Below are 20,484 nucleotides of genomic sequence, written 5' to 3'. Positions count from 1 at the left end.
TACCATTTTGTGTTGTCTTTAAATTCTTTGTGGTAGTGGTGTGTTGTATTTGTGCTAATGCTTTGTTTTATACAGTTATTATTTTTAAATTGTAGCTTCAACACACTTTTGGTTCAGAAGAGCAATTAACTAGTAACTGTGAGATCAAAATTCGTCCAAAAGAAGACATTAATATCTTTGTATTGTTTTCACCTACTCGATTATCTTCCATGTTAGCTAAACTAGAAATTAAACAACTTGGAATTCGATCACAGCCAGGTATTAAGTTCACGGTAAGTAATTTCACTGCATTTTTTTCATTTTATGTACTTCATTTTTATAAATCAAAATATCTGATTCTCTGGATTTATAGATTAGAGCGTACTTATTTATTTTTATAATTGTCAGGTTGTAAAAGCAGCCACCATAGTGTTCATAAAAGTCATAATTTCTTCTAACTCTTTTAAGTTTCATTTCAGTTTGAGAACTGTGGAATATACCTAATTTTTCAAGACCACATTTTTTGGCAAATGTACTTGAAACTGCTTTAGATACTGTCTTTCTAAGTAAATTTTATTCATTCTGTTAAAAATATCTATTGATGCCATTTGTTAAACTCTGTTTTGGATAGTGAGAAAAAAGAGAAAGGAGTTTTTATATTTTGTTTCTTCCCATCATAATTTTTTAAAGGATTTCAAGTTATTTCTTTAGGTACATTGAACATTATCAGAAAAAGGTGATAAATCATTGAGAAAAGGAAAATGAAATTCAAGATTCACTAATATTCATATCTTCAAACTGTACAGTTGTTTAGTAGTGGGGCTGGGACTAAAATTATGGTTTATTTCCTAGTGAGAAAAGGAGATGGGATAAATGACAAGATTAACAATACCTAAAAGGTTTTTCTAAATAGCTATTACTAACAAATCCAGCTTTATTTGATGTTAGAGCTTGACATGTTCTCTCTAGGACCTTCTTTTGACCCTGTCAAGTGTGGTGGACAAAATTGCTTAAAGATATAAATGGTCATTTTTATTTTATTTCAATTTTTAAGTACATTTTATTGATTATGCTGTTACAGTTGTCCCATTTCTTTCTCCCCATTATTCCCTTCCACCCTGAACCGCCCCTCCCACCAGCATTTCCCCACCTTCGCTCATGTCCATGGGTCATACATAGTTCTTTTTCTCCATTTCCTATAGTATTGTTATCCTTCCCCTGTCTATTTTGTACCTACTATTCATGATTCTTATTCTCTATACCTTTTCCCCTTCTGTCCTCCTCCCACTCCCCTGTTGCTAACCCTCCATGTGATCTCCATTTCTGTGATTGTGTTCCTGTTCTAGTTGTTTACTTAGTTTGTTTTTAGGTTGAGTTGTTCATAGTTGTGAGGTTGTCGTCCCTTTACTGTTCATAGTTTTGAACATCTTCTTTTTCATAGGTAAATCCCCTTAACATTTCATATAATAAGGACTTGGTGATGATGAACTCCTTTAACTTGACCTTATCTGAGAAGAGCTTTATCTGCCCTTCCATTCTAAATGATAGCTTTGCTGGATAGAGTAATCTTGGATGTATGTCCTTGCCTTTCATGACTTGGAATACTTTTTTCCAGCTGCTTCTTGCTTGCAAGGTTTCTTTTGAGAAATCAGCTGCTAGTCTTATGGGAACTCCTTTGTAGGTAACTGTCTCCTTTGCTCTTGCTGCTTTTCAGATTCTCTCATTATCTTTAATCTTGGGTAATGTAATTATGATGTGCCTTGGTATGTGCTTCCTGGGGTCCAGCTTCTTTGGGACTGTCTGAGCTTCCTGGACTTCCTGGAAGTCTCTTTCCTTTGCCAGACTGGGGAAGTTCTCCTTTATTATTTGTTCAAATAAATTTTCAATTTCCTGCTCTTCTTCTTCTCCTCTGGCACCCCTATGATTTGGATGTTGGAACGTTTAAAGCTGCCCCAGAGGTTCCTAAGCCCTTCTTTTTTTTTGAATTCTTGTTTCTTCATTCTGTTCTGATGGAATGTTTATTTCTTCCTTCTGCTCCAAATCATTGATTTCAGTCCCAGTTTCCTTCCCTTCACTGTTGGTTCCCTGTATAGTTTTCTTTATTTCACTTTGCATAACCTTTACTTTTTCCTCTGCTTTGCAACCATACTGAACCATTTCTGTCAGCATCTGATTACCAGTGCTTTGAATTCTGCATCTGACAGGTTGGCTCTCTCTCCATTGCTTAGTTGTTTTTCTGGAGCTTTGATCTGTTCTTTCATTTGGGCCATATTTCTTTGCCATGGCTTACCTGTTACGTTGAAAGGGGTGGAGCCTTAGGTACTTGCCAGGGTGGGGCAATCCCCGTTCATTGTGTTGTGATGCTATACGTGAGGGAGGGACCATAGAGTGAACAATACTACCTGTTTGGCTCTTGCCCTGCTTTCAGTCACTGCCCCTGTTACCCACAAGCAAATTGGGCCCTTCTGGTGCTAATTCTTGTGTTGCTGGGTGGCTTTGTTCATGTTCTAGGACCCTGTGGGTCTCCAATGAACTGTTCTATGAGGCTGAGCATTTCTCCTATAGCTGCAACCCCCACAGGGTTCCATGCTTGAATACTGGGGTACACATTCTATCTCATTCCCCAGTTGTTCCTCCTGGTTTATCTACACACATATGTGGGATCATGTGGGACTGCCAGAGGCTGCCTCTACTACCCAGTCCTCCAGCCTCCACCACCTATCCAAGTGTCCTTTCCACCCTTACTGCCAGTCTGAATGTTTCTTCTTTAACTCTGTGGTTGTTGGAATTCCATACAGATCAATTCTCTGACAGTTGTGGTTGTTTTTGTTTTTAAATTTGTTGTTGTTCTTCTTTAGACTAGAGTGAATAAATAAATATAAAGTAGAAACACTGAACTTTAGAAATCTAATAATATCAAGTTCAAATGAAAAACCACTCTGGGCCACTTTACCTAATGAAAACAAAATTTTAATTTATTAATTACCATTCCTATTTGCAACTGAGGTAAAACTACTTAAGTCAGTGAGAACATTGCCCCCCCACCCCGAATTATATATTAGTTTTTCCTCCATACTCTGGAAGAAGAGCTCACTTCAAATTTCCCTCTATAACCAAGCACATTCTTCTAAGGCAAGGCAGGGAGTGTGCAAGTACCGCACAGAAAGGCACCCAGCAGCGCAGCAGCATCTCCCAGCTTGTTTGAGTCCTCTGAGCAACCACTGAGTCACAGCCTCTGTCTGCATCCTAGGATATTTCACAGCAGAAAGGAAAGTAAGATTGTTTTCTAAGCAGAGAGTACAATTCTTTATCATGAAGTCTGCTGCGACATCCCCATAGAGAAGGAGCAAGAGCTACTTGTGACAGGAAAAATTTTCTATGCAGGATACCTAGATGGGGATGAGGAGAACTAAAGAAATGCAAATCCATTAATTCAGCTAGATGCTACCCTAAAGACATACATCAACATGTTGAATACCCATCCAATGCTTTGGAATTGTTACTTTCACAAAAGTCAGCTTTTGGCCATGCATGTGGTGCTATATCATCAACAAAAGTAGCGCTATCCTCACAGGAGTAGCAAACTCCGTGATGCTGAGATAAGACATCTAAACAACTCTAGTAACAGGGTACACAAAAGGGGTTTTGGATCAGTTTCCTGAACTGGCATGTGATTTACTCATAGGTCTGTTAGATTAGAAGGACATCTGTGAATCTCCATGAGGAAGTGAAGTCAAGTAAAACACATCCTGAAGACCCTTCACTCTGGAAGAGACAAAAAATGCTGCTGACAAGTTCAAAAACACATAGAAAGCATTGTCCCTGTTTTAAACTTAACTAATATAATTTCTAATTTTAAAAAAAGTTTAGTGCACGCTAATTTTGTAGGTGAGATTTCAGGATGGTATGGCATCTGAGGAGCAGCTGAATTTTAAGAACAGCCATTTCTATCACATTGATCATTTATTATATATTTTATCACAAGGCAGGAAATTCTGTCAGGAACACAAGAATGATGATTGCCTCTTAAAAAGCTTTCTGTTGTCTTTGACTTAATGGACAAAAGCAGTTGTAGGAGAAGTGCTACGATTGCTAAGGCATACCAAAGTTAGTTTTCCTCTTGTTTTTTAAAACTTGGACATTAGTGGCTGAGCTAAACAGGTTAATTATTTTGGCTACCGTACAATACCACAGACTTAAAGGAAAGGCCTCAATCAACTATTTGTACAAGTACTGGAGCAAACCAGAAATGAATGTTTTGAGAAAAATTTTGACACATAAACACTATTCAGGTTCAACTATAAAGAACAAGAAAAACATTCCCTTTAGGTACATGTCTTGTTTAAGCTTTTCTTTCAATACATATGTCAATCTCGATTCCCTCTTAATAGGCCACAAAAAGCATATGATATATATAACCAACAATATAGGAACTACCAAAGAGAGAATATTACCTCACACTTACTGCTATTCAGGATTTTCGAACATCTATAGATGACAGAAAGCTTCACAGAGAGCTGCTTAAAGAACATGCAGTCTATAAAATCTTCTAGGTACCTAAGGCATCTAAAAACCAAACTACCTCATGCTTTAGCACTCAGAGAACGCTTTCACTTGGGTGTTCAGGTGTGATGCATCTAATCTGTACTGGAGCACCTCAAACAGGGAGCATTCTGATGGAGTATTTACTGTGAAATTATTTCTCCTTGAGATTCACTACATTATACAAATTTCTCTCTAAAAGGACCCCTGGAAGAAACATCTCTGTGAAGTCTGTAGCAGAAATGGTTATACTCTCTCACACAGTAACTGGTTTGTTTGTAACCTCTCAATCTGTGACTCCTGTCAGAACCAAGGCCAAGACTCACATCAAGTCCACAGGGTTTCCCATCGGGACTTCGGGTATCACACTGTGTCTCGTTTTCCCCCAGATGTCATTTCTCACTTAACTGTTTTTATCTTACTTTGTCTTTCTGAAAGCTGCATTTGAAACAAGAAAAGATACAGATAACTACATGACTACCGTATTTGCCTATGTACAATGTGCATTTTTACCCAAATTTTTGAGGGAAAATTAAGGATGTGCATTATACCCAGGTAGTACAATTCTGTATGTATACTGTTTTTAATTCTTTGATTGATGCTTATGCATTAAAAGTCTAATTCTAGAAAGAAATAACGATATCTGTATGCAGAATAATACCCTAGAATAAGATAATTGGTTTTATTGACCTGAGACTAACTTGCAAGGAAAGCAGTTTCAGCCTGTGATTAAAGAAAATGAAATGAAGAGCTATGTATTATTATACACAGTGTAAGATAGATGACAAGATTGTTACCCACTTCATAAGATAGATAATGCAGATTGTTGTCCACTTGGTAAGATAGGTCATGCCCAGTATGTTAGCATAAAGTGAACAACGTGACATTTCATACAGTTTAGGTGGAAGAAATTATTGGAAAATCCCTTGGAAAATGTCAAAATGGTTTCTCTACACTTCAACCTTTAAGCTAAAAGCTATTAAATATGCTAAAAAGCATGGCAACAGAACTGCTGAGAGAAACTTCAGACCTTCTCCCACAGGGAGTATCATCAGATTGTGGGGCAACAATAAGAAAAGCTTCTTCAGACGCCAGGACACAAGAAGGCAATGCCAGGGAAACCTCCAAAGTGGCTGGAGGTGGAGCAGGTGAAGACTTGGATTCTGGAGTGTCAAACTAGGATACATGTTTCGACCAAGATGATATAATAAGATATAAGGATTGCACGAGAAAAAAAAAATTATGGACTTCTGGCCAAGATGGAGGCATAGGTGGAAACACTATGCCACCTTGCACAACCATATTTAAGGACAACAAAGATTTAGAAACAAAAACGCAATCAGGACAGAACTTTGAACTGTCCTGAAGTCCGACAACAACAAACCATTCATCCACACTGGTAAGAAGGGCACAGAGGGGTTCCAGCAGGAAAAAGCAGTGGCTGGCAGACCCCAGATGCGAGGAGGCAACGAGCAGACTCAGTGAGGCACACAACGTGGCTGGCTGACCACAGTCACACATTCGCGCGCAGAAAAACCAGGTGAAAACAGGGAGTGAGACAGACCACGCAACCCAGGACCCCAGCACCAGGAAATAAAGCCTAAAAGCTTCAATTAAAAACACTTGTGGGAGTAGAGTTGCCAGGAGAGACTCCCAGCCTCACAGGAAGAGTTTGTTGAAGAGACCCTGAGGGTCCTACAACGTACACAAGCCCACCCACCCAGGAAAGAGCACCAAAAGGGCCCAATTTGCTTGTGGGAAGCAGAGAGGGGACTGAAATCCGAGAGAGCGCAGAACAAGCACCATTGTTCCCACTGACTCTGCCCCCACATACAGCGTCACAACCCAGCAACTGGGTTGCCCTACCCTGGTGAACACCTAAGGCTCCACCCCTAATATGTAATAGGCATGACCAGACAAAAAAATGATGGCTCAAACAGAAGAACATATCAAAGCTCCAGAGCCAATACTTTTAAGTGACCAAGGATAGCTAACCTATCAAAGGCACAGTTCAAAACACTGGCAATCAGGATGCTCACAGAACTTGTTGATTTTGGTGGCAAATTAGATGAAAAAATGAAGGCTACACTAAATGAAATGAAGGAAGATGCACAGGGAACCAATAGTGATGAGAAGGAAGCTGGGACTGAAATCAATGAAGTAGACCAGAAGGAAAAAAGGAAAAACCAAACAGAAAAGAATGAAGAAACAAGAATTCAAAAAAATGAGGAGAGCCCTGGCTGGTGTAGCTCAGTGGATTGAGCGCGGGCCTGTGAACCACATGATTGAGGTTCGATTCCCAGTCAGGGCACATGCCTGGGTTGCAGGCCAGTTCCCTGCAGGCCGACTCCCAGCAGGGAATGCACAAAAGGCAACCATACATTGATATTTCTCTCCTTCTCTCCTTCCCTTCCCCTCTAAAGATAAGTAAATAAAATATTTTAAAAAATGAGGAGGGGCTTAGGAACCTCCAGGACATCTTTAAACGTCCCAACATTCAAATCATAGTGGTACCAGAAGAGGAAGAGCAACAGTGGAAAACTTATTTGAACAAATAATAAAGGAGAACTTCCCCAGTCTGACAAAGGAAATAGACTTCCAGGAAGTCCAGGAAGCTCAGACAGTCCCAAAGAAGGTGGACCCAAGGAGGAACACACCGAGGTACTTCATAATTACATTAGCCAAGACTTACATGAAGGAGAGAATTCTAGAAGCAGCAAGAGATAAGGGGACAGTCACCTACAAAAGAGTTCCCATCAGACTGTCAGCTGATTTCTCAAAAGAAACCTTGCAGGCAAGAAGGGGCTGGAAAGAAGTATTCCAAGTCATGAAATCCAAAGACCTACATCTAAGATTGCTCTATCCAGCACAGCTTTCATTTAGAATGGAAGGACAGATAAAGTGCTTCTCAGATAAGGTCAAGTTCAAGGAGTTCATCATCACCAAATCCTTATTATATGAAATGTTAACGGGACATATCTAAGAAAAAGAAGATCCATACTATGAACAGTAAAATGACAACAAACTCAGTTATTAATAACCATACCTAAAACAAAAAACAAAAAGAAAAACAAACTAAGGAAACAACTAGAACAGGAGCAGAGCCACAGAAATAGAGATCACATGGGGGGTTAGTTAGCAACAGGGGAGTTGGAGGAGGAGAGGTGGGGAGAAGGTACAGAGAGTAAGTAGCATAGACGGTGGGGAGAAAATAGGGGGAAGGCAAGAGTAGTGTGGGATATGTAGAATCTAAAGAACTTATGACACATGGACATGAACTAAAGTGGAGGAATGTGGGGGTAGAGGGTATACAAGGTGGAGGGGAATGAATGGGGGGAAATGGGACAACTGTAATGGCATAATGAATAAAATATATTTTAAAAAATTTATGATTTCTCAAGGAAACCTAAATGGTGATTTAACTTTATGAAGATAGGAGGCTTAAGCATGAAGGCACAAGGAAATCTTGCCCCCAAACTTCCAGCAGCTTATGAGAATCGAGTTTTGGAATTTCATTCTTATGTTATCAATCTTTGAAAGACTTTCAACTTTGAGTTGTCCCAAATCGCCAATATAGACGAGGTCCCACTCACATTTGTTGTGTCATCCAACAGAACGGTGTATGTCAAAGAAGCAGAGACTGTGGCTGTTAAAACTAGTAGTCATGGGAAAACACATTTCACTGTTCTAGCCTGTTGTACAGATGGAACAAAGCTACCACCCATGATCATGTTTGAAAGGAAAAACGTTTCCAAAAGAAAGAATCCAAATGGAGTTATTATTAATGTGCATGAAAAAGGATAGATGAATGAAGTAGGCATAAAAATCTGGTTCAAAAAGGTTGGGCCACGAAGGCCTGGAGGATAACTGGTACTCAGAATTCCAGCTTTGCTTGCTTTTGATCACTCCAAAGCCAATGTTACACAAAGTGAAAAAGCAATCACAGCAGTGATTGAAAACACAACTTGCCTGGTGGGCTAACCAGCCAAATGCAACCTCTTGATGTGTCCATAAACAAACCCTTTAAGGCCCTATTGAAGAAAAAGAATGGACATTGTGGATGCAGTCAGTTGGTAACAATTTAACAATCTTGATCCTACAGGAAGGATCCCTACCTCAAGGAAGAAATTATTGGAAAATCCCTTGGAAAATGTCAAAATGGTTTCTGACATTTTCACTCATTTTGAGTGAGGGTCTAACATCCCTCACTCAAGTTTGTGATTGGATCTTAAGATCCTGTAAGAGTGTCAAGAAGGAAGAGGTTGTGAAATTGTTTAAAAATGCAACATCACCAGTGCTATGGATGGAGCTGAGGATGATGAAATTTACCAGGATGATGACAGTGACTCTTCAGAAGACACCAGTAATGTAGAAATTGAAGGTGATACTTCTGATATTGGTAGTAATGAAGAGTTCTTGGCCCTCTATGATGGGTAAATATCATAAATTTGTTACCAGTACATAAAATCTTTTTATTATTATTTTTAATTTTTTGTTCAATCACAGTTGTCTCGTCTTTTTCCCCATTGATCTCCCCTGCCCTGCCCCCTAAAATTTCTTGTACCATAATATGTTCAAGATTAAATGCTAAAATTTCTTTATAATATAAAAAACAGTATCTAAATATAAATACATAAATAATTGAAATGAAGGATTTTTTTCCTGAAAGCTTAGGCCAAAAACGGGGGTGCATATTACATAAAAGAGCACATTACACATGGCAAAATATAGTAATTAAGCAGTGGTATGAACTCTGTAAAAGAAAGGAGGTTCAATGCAATTCTTTCTGCACTGAAAAACTGTAATTTTAAAGTAATTCCTTCACACCTGCAGTAGAGATTCGGCCAGAAGTTTATCTCTCAGGTACCATAGAGATGTAGAGGAAAAACACTTAGGATAAACACAAAAGTATAAAATATAAAATAAACATTAGGGTTTAATAATCACCTAGGTTATTAGAAATTCTACTGACATGAGGTTGATAAAAAAATTTAACTATGTTGCTATGTTTATGAACGGAAACATATTACTATACATAGTATATATTACATGCCAATTAATTTTATTAATTCAGTTATCCATAATGTATAATCAAAATAAATATAAGAAGAAAATCAGAGATATAATTCACATAACCTGTAGCAGAATATATCTTCCCCTTATGCCCTTCACTTTAAAGTACAAAGTATTTACCGACTAGTTTGTAAGTTCATTAAACAGAATGCAATGTCTGATAATTTTTTAATTCCTACCCCTTCATAGTGATTTTCAGAGAAGGAACAAAGATACTATCAATTGCCTAAATTTAGAAATCAGCAAAGACTTCACTAAAAAAGGATAAGAAAACTGAAACCCATTTTTTTAGACTGCATTTTAAAATGGGTGAAATTTTTAATTAAAAAATTGAATTTATAATAGGAAGATTCGGCATATAAAAGACAGCTTTACTCAATTCTAAAAATATTAACATGGTCATAACTAACACAGTAGAGAATAACATTACGTAGATAACAGCAAAACCTCAGCACTCAAAGAGACTTCTGTGTGCATACTTACTGTGTTGTACCAAGAGGGACACCACCCCAAGCCAAAAACTGCTTGTTAGATAAAATTGATGGAATATCTGAGCAGCAAGATCCAGGTGCCAGAGGTTTATTTCTTGAAGGAACTACTTCACCTTTTAATGCTACTTCATACTGAGGTCCAAATGGCTGCACGAATATTTTCAAGATCCTAAAAAAGAAAATCATCTAAGTTAAATGTCCAGAATTCAGTCCTTCTGGCAACTATTTCCTACATGTTTCCTTTGTTCAAAAGTCTGAACTGGGTGCTGCGGATACAATGCCCTCCCTACCATTAAAGCCTCTATTATAGATTACAGATAAGGACAGAGACTGTGACAATGCCATCTTACTGAGGTAAGAAAGAAGTTCATGGGGCTATAGGAACACTTTTAACAAATATTTACAAGGAATACAGAAAGAGTTGAGGAATGCTTCCCTGATTAAAGAGTCAACACAGTGAAGTTGAGGCCAAGTGCTGCAGGCCACAGTAACAGACTGAAACCTCTAAGACATTCTGTAACTTGAGCAGTGTGGCCTAGGGCAAGACTAAGTCTACCAAGACGTGATCTGCTTGGGGAGGAAAGGTGGTCAATCTCCCAGAGGAGAAGGGCGTTAAGCCTCTTTCTCAATGGGCTTTTATCTGGTTAATTTGCATAGGAAGAACACAGGGCTTATACATAAAGCTCCTCAATTATTGTTAGGCAGTAATGATCAAACAATAGATAACATTCAGAAAACTGTAAGGGTTTATTCTGAGTCAGGGTCAGATAGATAGAGTCTCATCAAAGGGCCATAAAACACTGGGAAACAAACTCCTTTTATGCTTGGACCCTTAACATTGAAATTGTGGGCATTCTTAGCAAAGCAGCTTTCACAGGATTTTATGCATTCTCTCTTAAGCCTGATTGCCCCCCATAAGCACCCATTCTAGCACAGCGCTGCACCCACCTCTGGCATTGTTTTAGGCTTAAGTCAGGTGGGGGAAGTAAGGAAGCCAAGAGATTAGAAGACTTCTTGCAGATAAAATGAGGACTCAAGTTATGATAAAGCTGAGGGGTAAAGGTCCATCACCCCTTTTCTATAGTCCCCCAAGTCCTTCCCTGATGGTCCCTTTCCAACTGTTCCTGTCTTAAGCTGTTCCTTCCTTGAGGAATCTTGCCTGCCATCGAGCATCCAACCATCCTCCAGGGGCCAAGCAGGGTGAAGTAAAGGGGGCAGAGGCTGTGCCCCTGCCAGGAGGATAAGTTTTGTCTCCTTAGTGGCTTATGGTCCCAAGGCTCCCTAGCCATGGGGGCTTTTCACCTGTTGGCAGGGTTACAGCTTCTGAAATCAGACAGGACGATTCCCAATAGAGCAGTAGATAAGTCATGTATGTGTCTCAAGACACTAAATTTATCAAGCAAGTTCAAATACTAGTGACAGTGGTGCTCTGATCATTGTATGGTGATATTCACCTATTATGACTTGAGTGCCCAAAAGTACCAGACCCAGAGAAGGAGTGGAAAAAAGTACTTTAAACTAACAACAAAAAAGGTCAAGCAATGGTTTCCTTCAAGAGAGAAAAATAGTTCACAATAAACATCAAGACTGACATTCTATTACTTACTTTTGTTAGAATATAATTGGAAATAGTGATTTTTTAAAATCTCTAGTCAACTGGTTTAAAAGATTTTTAGGAAACAAAAGAAGAAACTCTGAGGCTAAATCAAAGAGGTAAAACAGAACTATCATCTGTTAGGTGAGGTAAAGCATGTATTCTATCATTCAGGCTGTGGACTGAAGCATAGTTAAGTGGCTGTTTTGAGAAGTGAGTAAAAATTTGTCATTATAAACAATTTTATATTACCTTTCTTCAGAGGCTTTGGGATCCTTTGGAGTAAATGAAACGATAACTTCACGTTCTTCTCCAGGTTTAAGGAACAGAGTCTCTGGAACCACTGAAAAGTGACTTCCTTGATCTGGGATCTAAATATTTATATAATTATAGGTAAATGATGACTTATGCAAATATGACTTTTACTCAGTTACTCTTGCCTTATGTGCCTTTGTCATTTACTATAACAGGTTATCTTTCTCTCCCCCTCCTTTATCCATACCATCCTATTTTATCTTATTCTCTTGAAAAGGCTATTTCCTTTTCCTTCCTCTTCCATAGCAAACTTTACCTTATATTCCATCCCTAATTCCTTGTCACTAACACCCTACCCTCTTAATCAACATGTCTCAGAAATAATGTCTATGTATTGATCACTCTCTTCCAATTCTACCTAGCCAAAGGAGAACACAAATTTTTAGGAAATTAATCGAGAACTTGGTTCTTATATAAGAAACATTAGATGTTAAAGTTCCTTATCATGGATTTTATACTAGGGTAATACCCAGTTTTTAAAGCACTTGCACAAATTCTTACATTTTGGTCCACATGACACTCTGACAAGGGAGGTGGGAGAGTACCTTAAGAATGTGAGGAGATACTCATAGTTTCATAGTCTAAGAGAATACTATGTCATAGTACCAACGCAAATTCTTACCTTAATATCTAAATAAACGTCAATATTCCCAGCATTTTTCAAAGGTAAGTGTTGCTTTGTTGAGGAAGTCATACTGGCAAACAAATGCATAGTCTAAAGGATGAGGTGAAACAGGCACTTAAAAAAACCATCACAATTAGTCAACCTGAACATGAAATAACAGCAAAAGAAGAGTTTAGAAGTACCTGTAAGTCTTTTGGAGCATGTATCCTGGCTATTCCTGTTCTTGCTCGAAGACTAATACTTTTAATGACTGGTGTAGTGTTTGGGCTATCAACTTCTATATCGACTCTTGCCAAGAATTCTTCTGCTGAGTCCAGAATCTCTACAAAAAGTTCATTCCTTTAGTTTCAGACACCAGAGTTATTTAACTCTAAATGCCATCAGTGGCCAAACACTGCTCTCAGAGATCACAAGAAGTCTTAAGCAAGATGATTTTTTTAAACAACAAAGATAAATAAAATAAGTGCAGCAGAGACAAGACAAAAAGGAAAACATTCAATTGGTAGATATGATAAAACTCAATTAACAGAAAAGACCCCCGCAAGTTTTCAGTGGTACTTCTTTGAGTTACCCACAATTATAAGGATTTGAGCCAAAACAGCAATGTTCTCTGTCCCATTTTTAAAATAACACAAAATATTTGACAAATTACTCAAAGTATATCTTTTAATATTTAGTAACAAAGAACATAAGCTTCAACTTTGTAATTTACTCAGGTACAAAGCAAAGAAATTCTGATAAAATATAAACATGATACCTGAAGAAGTGATCTGCTTCATTGGACTATGAAAAAGAACCCAAATAATAAAAAATTCTGGGTCCTATAAAGTAAAAAGAAAAAAATTAAATGAATACTGGCATTGATTAAAATCTTAATGAAAGAAAAGTAGTTTAGAAACTTCCTTTTTAATGCCAAACTAGTTTGTCAATCCACCCAGCTTACCTGTCCATCATAACTGGCAGGCATCATGTGATTGATCACAGAAGGAGCTGCCAGGTAAGCAATCATATCAGCATAAGGAAGAGCTTCCCTAGGAACATGGATGGGTTCCTTGGAAAATGTGAAGCAGCGCCAGGCTATGGCATTCTGTTCAAAAGTAGAAAAATAAGTTTTCATAAAGCCAACAGTTGGTAAAACATTATGCTTATTCACAGAATCTTTTTAAAAAAACATTTACTTTCAAAAGAAGTATTAACCAAGAATGATATAAACAGTGTCCAAAATTCAAAATCAATATGCTCTGTAAAATGTTTCTTACTGTACTTTAGTACTTACAGCATTAATAGTTAGTCTGACTGGCACGATGGCATGTGTCTTATTTATCAGTTTTAACGGGAGAGCTTTCCAGCCTCCATAAGTCAAGTCACCAAAATCAAGAACATCTTTCTTTTCTGTTTCTACCTAATTGTGAAAACAAAATTTATAAAAAGCAATCTATTAATAAATATCACAGCTTATGTTCATATCACTTCCCTTTCAGCCATAAGAGTCAGGATTAAAGGTAAACTTACCTAAGTTTCCTCAAGGTATTTTACAACTGCTATTTCTAAAAAAATAAATGTTAAAAAAATTTGAGGTAGTTTGTGCACTCAAATATTCTACAGAAAAAAGTAACATGTTAACTGCTTTGAAAGGACTAGTAAATCTTAAGACAAACTGCAATTTTATAAAATATATAGGCCTCCCTTTTAAGAATTCTATTACACTTGCATCTCTCTGATAGCTAGCGATACTGAGCATCTTTTTATGTGTCTCTGGATCCTCTGTATGTCCTCCTAGGAGAAGTGCCTGTCTGTTCAAGTCCTTTGTCCACTTTTTAATTGGGTTGCTTGTCTTCTTAGAGTGGAGTCGTGTAAATTCTTAGTATATTCGGAGATTAAACCCTTGTCTGAGGTATCATTAGCAAGTATGTTTTCCCAAACAGGTGGTTCTCTTTTTATTTTAATACTGTTTTCTTTAGCCATGCAGAAGCTTTTTATTTTGATGAGATCCCATTTGTTTATTCTTCCCTTTATGTCCCTTGCTCTAGGGGACATATCAGTAAAAATGTTGCTGAATGAAATATCTGAGATTTTCCTGCCAATGTTCTCCTCTAGGACTTTAATGGTGTCACAGCTTATATTTGAGTCTTTTATCCACCTTGAGTTTATTTTGGTGTATAGTGTAAGTTAGTGCTCAAATTAAAACCACAATGAAATACCACTTTACACCAGTCAGAATGGCCATCATAAACAAAGCAACAAACAACAAATGTTGGAGAGGTTGTGGGGAAAAGGGGACCCTAGTTTACTGATGGTGGGATTGCAGACTGGTACAACCACTATGGAAAACAGTATGGAATTTTCTCAGAAAACTAAAAATGAATATGCCTTTTGACCCAGCAATTCCACTGCTAGGATTATATCCTAAGAACCCTGTAACACCAATCCAAAAGAACCTACGCACTCCAATATTCATAGCAGCACAATTTACAATAGCCAAGAGTAGGAAGCAACCTAGTGCCCATCAGTAAATGAATGGATCAAAAAATTATGGTACATATACACAATGGAATTCTATGCAGCAGAAAGAAGGAGCTCCTACCCTTTGCAACATCATGAATGGAACTGGAAAGCATTATGCTGAGTGAAATAAGGCAGGCGGTAGAAGACAAATATCATATGATCTCACCTTTAACAGGAAGCTAAACAACAAAACAAACAAGCAAGCAAAATATGACCAAAGACACTGAAATACAGAACAGGCTGACAGGGACCAGAGGGGAGAGTGGAGAGAATCACAGGGGGAAAGGGGAAGGATTCAGAGGAACAAGTATAAAGGACACATGAATAATAACTAAGGTGGGAGTGGAAATGGGAGGGAGGTGGGGAGCACTGGGCAGGTGGGCTGGCATGGGAGTAAAAGACAGAAAACTGTACTTGAACAATAATTAAATTACAAAATTCTATTACAATACTGTCTTCTCAAACTTCTGACAATACTAAAAATGTTTACAATGATATCAAAATAGACATATCAAAGTTTAAAAGGAGTGTCTATCATCACAACAGATTGACTTCTTTAAATAAGGAAGACCAATCTAACACAGACCGCTCACACCCACACATGCAGAAATGCCGAATAATATTTTATAGACTCATAAAACTTTTTGGCCTAGCCAAACCTAAAATAAAGCAAAATCAAAAGAAGACTGGTATTTGTCTTCCTTTGACTTACTTCTTTTAGCATAAAACCCTCTAGGTTCATCCATGCTGCTGCAAAGGCAAGATTTCATTCTTTTTTATGTCTGAGTAGTATATTGCACTGTGTATATGTACCACAGCTTTTCTTTTTACCCACTCACCCACTGTTGGGCTCATGGGTCGCTTCCATATTTTGGCTATTGTAAATAATGCTTTAGTGAACACAGGGGTTCATACAGCCTTTCAAATTAGAACAAAATAAACAAAATAGAAACAGACTCATAGATAGTGAGAACAGACTGACAGATGTCAGATAGAAGGGATTTGGGGGGCTGGATGAGAAGGGTAAACGGAGTAAGAAGTACAAATTGGTAGTTACAGAACACTTACAGAGATGTAAATTACAGCATAGGGAACATAATCAATAATATAGTCATTAATTAGTTATGGTGTCAGGTTGGTACTTGAAACATTGAGAGAACCATTCTATAAAGTACATGATTTTCTAACCACTATGCTGTACATCTGAAATTAATATAGAACAATATTGAATGTAAGCTGTAATTAAAAAATAAAATCATATATATATATACAAACATATATGTATATGTATTAAATATATATATTAAATATATTATATTATAGCTCTGGCTGGTGTAGCTCAGTGGATTGAGCACGGGCCTGTGAAGCAAAGGGCTACCAGTTTGATTCCCAGTCAGGGCACATACTTGGGTTGCAGGCCAGGTCCCCATGAAGGGACACATGAGAGGCAACCACACATTGATGTTTCTCTCCCACTCTTTCTCCTTCCCATCTCCTCTCTCTAAAAGTAAATAAAATATTTTAAAATATATATATATATATTACCCTAGTCAAATCCTTCTGGTCTTGAGGGCACAATTATTCCTCTAAGTTCTATGTCTCCACAAAGGCTTTAACTGGCCTAACACTGAACTATCCCTATGTTGGCTTCAAAGCCCAATCACACCAGCGAAATAATAATCTCTGGGGGGTAGGCAGACACAGATACCAGTACATTTTGAAGGTCATCAGAAGATTCCAATGAACAGACAGGTTTGGGAATCACTGCCTTTTCACTACTAAACATTGCTCATATAAGCCACTTAAAATATGACAACTTCAAATATGCCTTAGATGTGATTTTTCATGTCTGCTACAAAACTGTAAGTTATTTCAGAAGTCTAGTATAGTAGAATGTATTGAAATGCAGGAAATTCATGACATAGGTTCTCAAGTGGGGGTAATCTGGTAATATCTGGGGGCATTTTTACTTGTTACAACTGAGGAAAAGGAGGCACAACTGACATCTAATAGGGACCAGAGATGCTGCTAAAAACTCTATAATGCGTAAGATAGTTCCCACACCCAACAAAAAATTACCCAGCCCAAAAGGTCAACAGTGCCAAAGTTGAAAAACCCAGCCCTAGATAACAGCAAGCATTACAGAGCTGATTGAAAAGTATAGAAAATGACACTTATGAAAAAAAAAGACTGTAAAAGTTTCTAATATGAGAACTACTTCTACAAACTCTACTTCCTCCTCTAAGCCCGAGGAGATAAAATTCTGAAGCTAAGTTTCTAAGCATTCCCCCTGGGAAAAGGCATATGCACTGTGAAAAACACCTTGAATGACTCTCATCAGTTTCCTTGGGAACTACCCTGCCCCTAATTCCCCCATATTCTACTTCTAAACAGAATCACAATTATAGCATATGAAACAAGTGAACTTTAATAGGAGCTTATTCACACCTGTAAATTATGGTTAAACAAACAGGTTCAGTTCACATATTAGGAATCAACTAATTTTTTATTATCATTAACAATTCTGCTTTTCCTTTGTTTTGCACCCTCCCCATCTCTCCTTCCCACATTCCTTAATCTTGTTCAATATATTTTGATTTTATTCACAATCAATTAAGACCAAGATGCTTTATGTACAGCTGTTGGTGAACTAAGGCATCTGGTGAGACGTAAAAATTACTGATAGTTAGCCATGCCTCCAATTCCCTAATTCTGATTTAGTTGGTCTCAGTAGGACTCAGGCATTGGATGCATTTAAAACCCCAAAGGTATTTCAATGTGTAGCTAAGACTGACAGCCACTGTCCTAAAGAGGCATGTAACCCAGTAGCTGCTTTATTATCTTAACTGGGCTAGACCTTATTTCTTTCAAGTCTAGAAAATAGATGACTATAGAAAATAGACTTTTTCAGCTAGCAAATAATCTTCAGGTACAGAAAAGGAAGAGGAATATGAACAAGGCACTTTCCTAAGTGAATATCAAATTATAAAATGAAAATCATTTGGAAAATAAGGTTTAATGCTATACTCTGCTTTATAAACATCTGAGTAAGCATATCTATGTTTCTATAAAAACAAAAAATAATTTTAAATTTTGGAATAAGAAGATATTAAGAACCAATGGTCAGCAGGAAATTAATTTTGTGGTACATTTACACACAAATTCATTTTTCCCCAAATATTACTTCTCAGGGTAAATGGTCTTCATTAAAATGCCAGGTATGACAAAGACCCAGCTACAAATAGTTACCTCAATCACAGGGGTCTCGGCAATAGCAGTGAGAATGACTCTGCTAGCCAAGGCTTCTGCTTGGACTGCTGTCTCAATAGCATCTGCTGTAACTGGCCAAGAAGCAACACTGAAAATACATCTGAAAATCCCAGGATCAGATGGTATGAAAAGTACTTTTATCTCTTCTGTGGCATGAGGTCTTATGATGACTTTATTCTTGAAAACTAAACAAGGGTATGCTAAAAGATCCACCTTAAAAAAGAACCACATGATTTGTTAAAAAAAAAAAGGGCTACACATGGCAAATCAAGAAGTAGAATCAACTACTTTAAGATCCCTTTTCTCAGTCATTTGAACAACCAAATCTACACATTTATTACCTCTTTAAAAATCCAAGTCTTATAACTCGTCAAACTTTATGAAGACTTATGAAGATAGGTTCAATTTATGGCTCCTAGTTTATTTCAAAGCAAACACACTTACCGATACTCACATTTTCCTTGAAAAGGACACTGAAAATGGCTACATGTACTGAAGTACATGTATAGTACTTCACAGCCCTATAAATGGCCCCAGGGCCTACGTTTTGGTATAATGCAGGATGGTTAGACCACTCTTTAATATTCATTGTCAGGCCTTTAAGTCTATGATTGTGATTCACTCCAAACCCTCCCTTCTCGCTGTAAATGGGGATCTTCTACTCCCACTTCCAGAGACAACACTACTTCCTGAGAAATCTCACCTTCTACCCTCAACCCTTTTCTTCAACCACGTGCTTTTTATCTAACCTCAGGATCTAAAAGCAGAGGGGGAAAGTTAGGGGAAAAGGGAAAGGTTGGGTAGAGATGGTCTTATTTTACCAGGCAAATAAAGGCTATTACTAGGATGTAAAGGGAGAAAGTGGACCCATCCACCAATGTTAGTTTGCAAGTAGCAGTTGCAAAACTAGGATGCTCCAGAACAGGAGCTGCTGTCTGTATTTCCCATCCTCCCTACTAACTGACAGTCAAATGGTCATTGCAATCATAAAAGGAGATTTAGATTCTGGAACTGTAGCAGCCGTTATTGGTCATATAAGATCTTCAGTATAAGAGTTAATGTTAATACTGTATTTCCAGGTATTTCAAAAGGTCATGTAAGAACATAATCAGGTACCCCCGGCTGGTGTGGCTCAGTGAATTGAGCGTGGGCCTGCGAACCACACGATTGCGGTTCGATTCCCAGTCAGGGCACATGCCTGGGTTGCGGGCTGGTTCCCAGCAGGGGACTCACGAGAGGGAAGCATACATTGATATTTCTCTCCTTCTTTCCTTCCCTTCCCCTCTAAAGATAAATAAATAAAAAAAATTTTTTTAAAAAAAGAACATAATCAGGTAAATTAGTCAAAAAGAGTGCTTACTAAATGAAGGTGTAGGCGCTAAGAGTAACTGGCTTTTTTGGTTTTTTGATAAATGATAACTTATATTCAATCACATTTAACAAAACCAGAAACTCAAGAGCTTTCAGTGATTTAAATAGCACTAAAAGGACATTTACATGATTTTATAAATAACAATGAATTATAATGACTAATAAATAAATAATAACAAGAGGTAGAAAATGAAAGACATATTCAGATTTCACTTCTAGTACTAGAAATACTATGACAAAGAGGGACCAAGAAAGATACCACTGCAATGATTCTGTGCAAGGTATAAGGGAAGAAACATATTCCCAAAATAAAAGGAAGTACTAGACAAAGAAGAAATCCAGCATTACTCATAATGCAATTACTAAGTCAAACAGAAACTTAATAAAACACTTACCTTTTCACCATTAACACTGACACTGAGAACCCCAATGCTGACCTGCAGCCAGTGGGCAGTTGGATTGAGCACACTGAGGTGTGTTTGTGAAGCAATGCCAACACAGCAAGCATGAGGAAACTTCAACTCCTCAGGCACCCTTAAATGCCCTGGGTAAAAATAAAGCACAGTCAAAATGCAAGAAATCGGGTATCAGAGGTAATACCTGATTAAATGCACAACTAATTAAGTGGAAATTTTTATAGAAGACTACTTATTTATAGCCAGGGCTACGGTATAAAGTGCCCCAGATCTTTAGGCATCCTTCATATTACATAAGCCTCA

At 37.7% G+C, this 20,484-nt stretch overlaps 1 protein-coding gene across 1 annotated transcript in view; it reads right to left on the bottom strand.

Annotated features, from left to right (window-relative positions):
* CEP192 (centrosomal protein 192) overlaps positions 1-20,484 on the bottom strand; it is a 147,203-nt gene that overhangs the window by 36,819 nt on the left and 89,900 nt on the right. Inside the window, exons 21-29 of the mRNA XM_037067640.1 lie at positions 20,161-20,309; positions 18,374-18,607; positions 13,896-14,021; positions 13,563-13,706; positions 13,377-13,440; positions 12,802-12,941; positions 12,617-12,709; positions 11,932-12,050; positions 10,078-10,254 (exon numbers count right to left, since the gene is read on the bottom strand). Of these exons, the coding sequence (XP_036923535.1) occupies positions 10,078-10,254; positions 11,932-12,050; positions 12,617-12,709; positions 12,802-12,941; positions 13,377-13,440; positions 13,563-13,706; positions 13,896-14,021; positions 18,374-18,607; positions 20,161-20,309 (1,246 nt within the window). The remainder of the gene's footprint in view (positions 1-10,077; positions 10,255-11,931; positions 12,051-12,616; positions 12,710-12,801; positions 12,942-13,376; positions 13,441-13,562; positions 13,707-13,895; positions 14,022-18,373; positions 18,608-20,160; positions 20,310-20,484) is intronic.

The sequence above is a fragment of the Sturnira hondurensis genome, unplaced genomic scaffold (assembly GCF_014824575.4).
Source record: "Sturnira hondurensis isolate 20B ecotype Veracruz unplaced genomic scaffold, ASM1482457v3 Scaffold0017338, whole genome shotgun sequence".
NCBI lineage: Eukaryota > Metazoa > Chordata > Mammalia > Chiroptera > Phyllostomidae > Sturnira > Sturnira hondurensis.
Note: the sequence above shows the minus strand (reverse complement) of the source record. Positions and strands in the feature narration are given on the sequence as shown.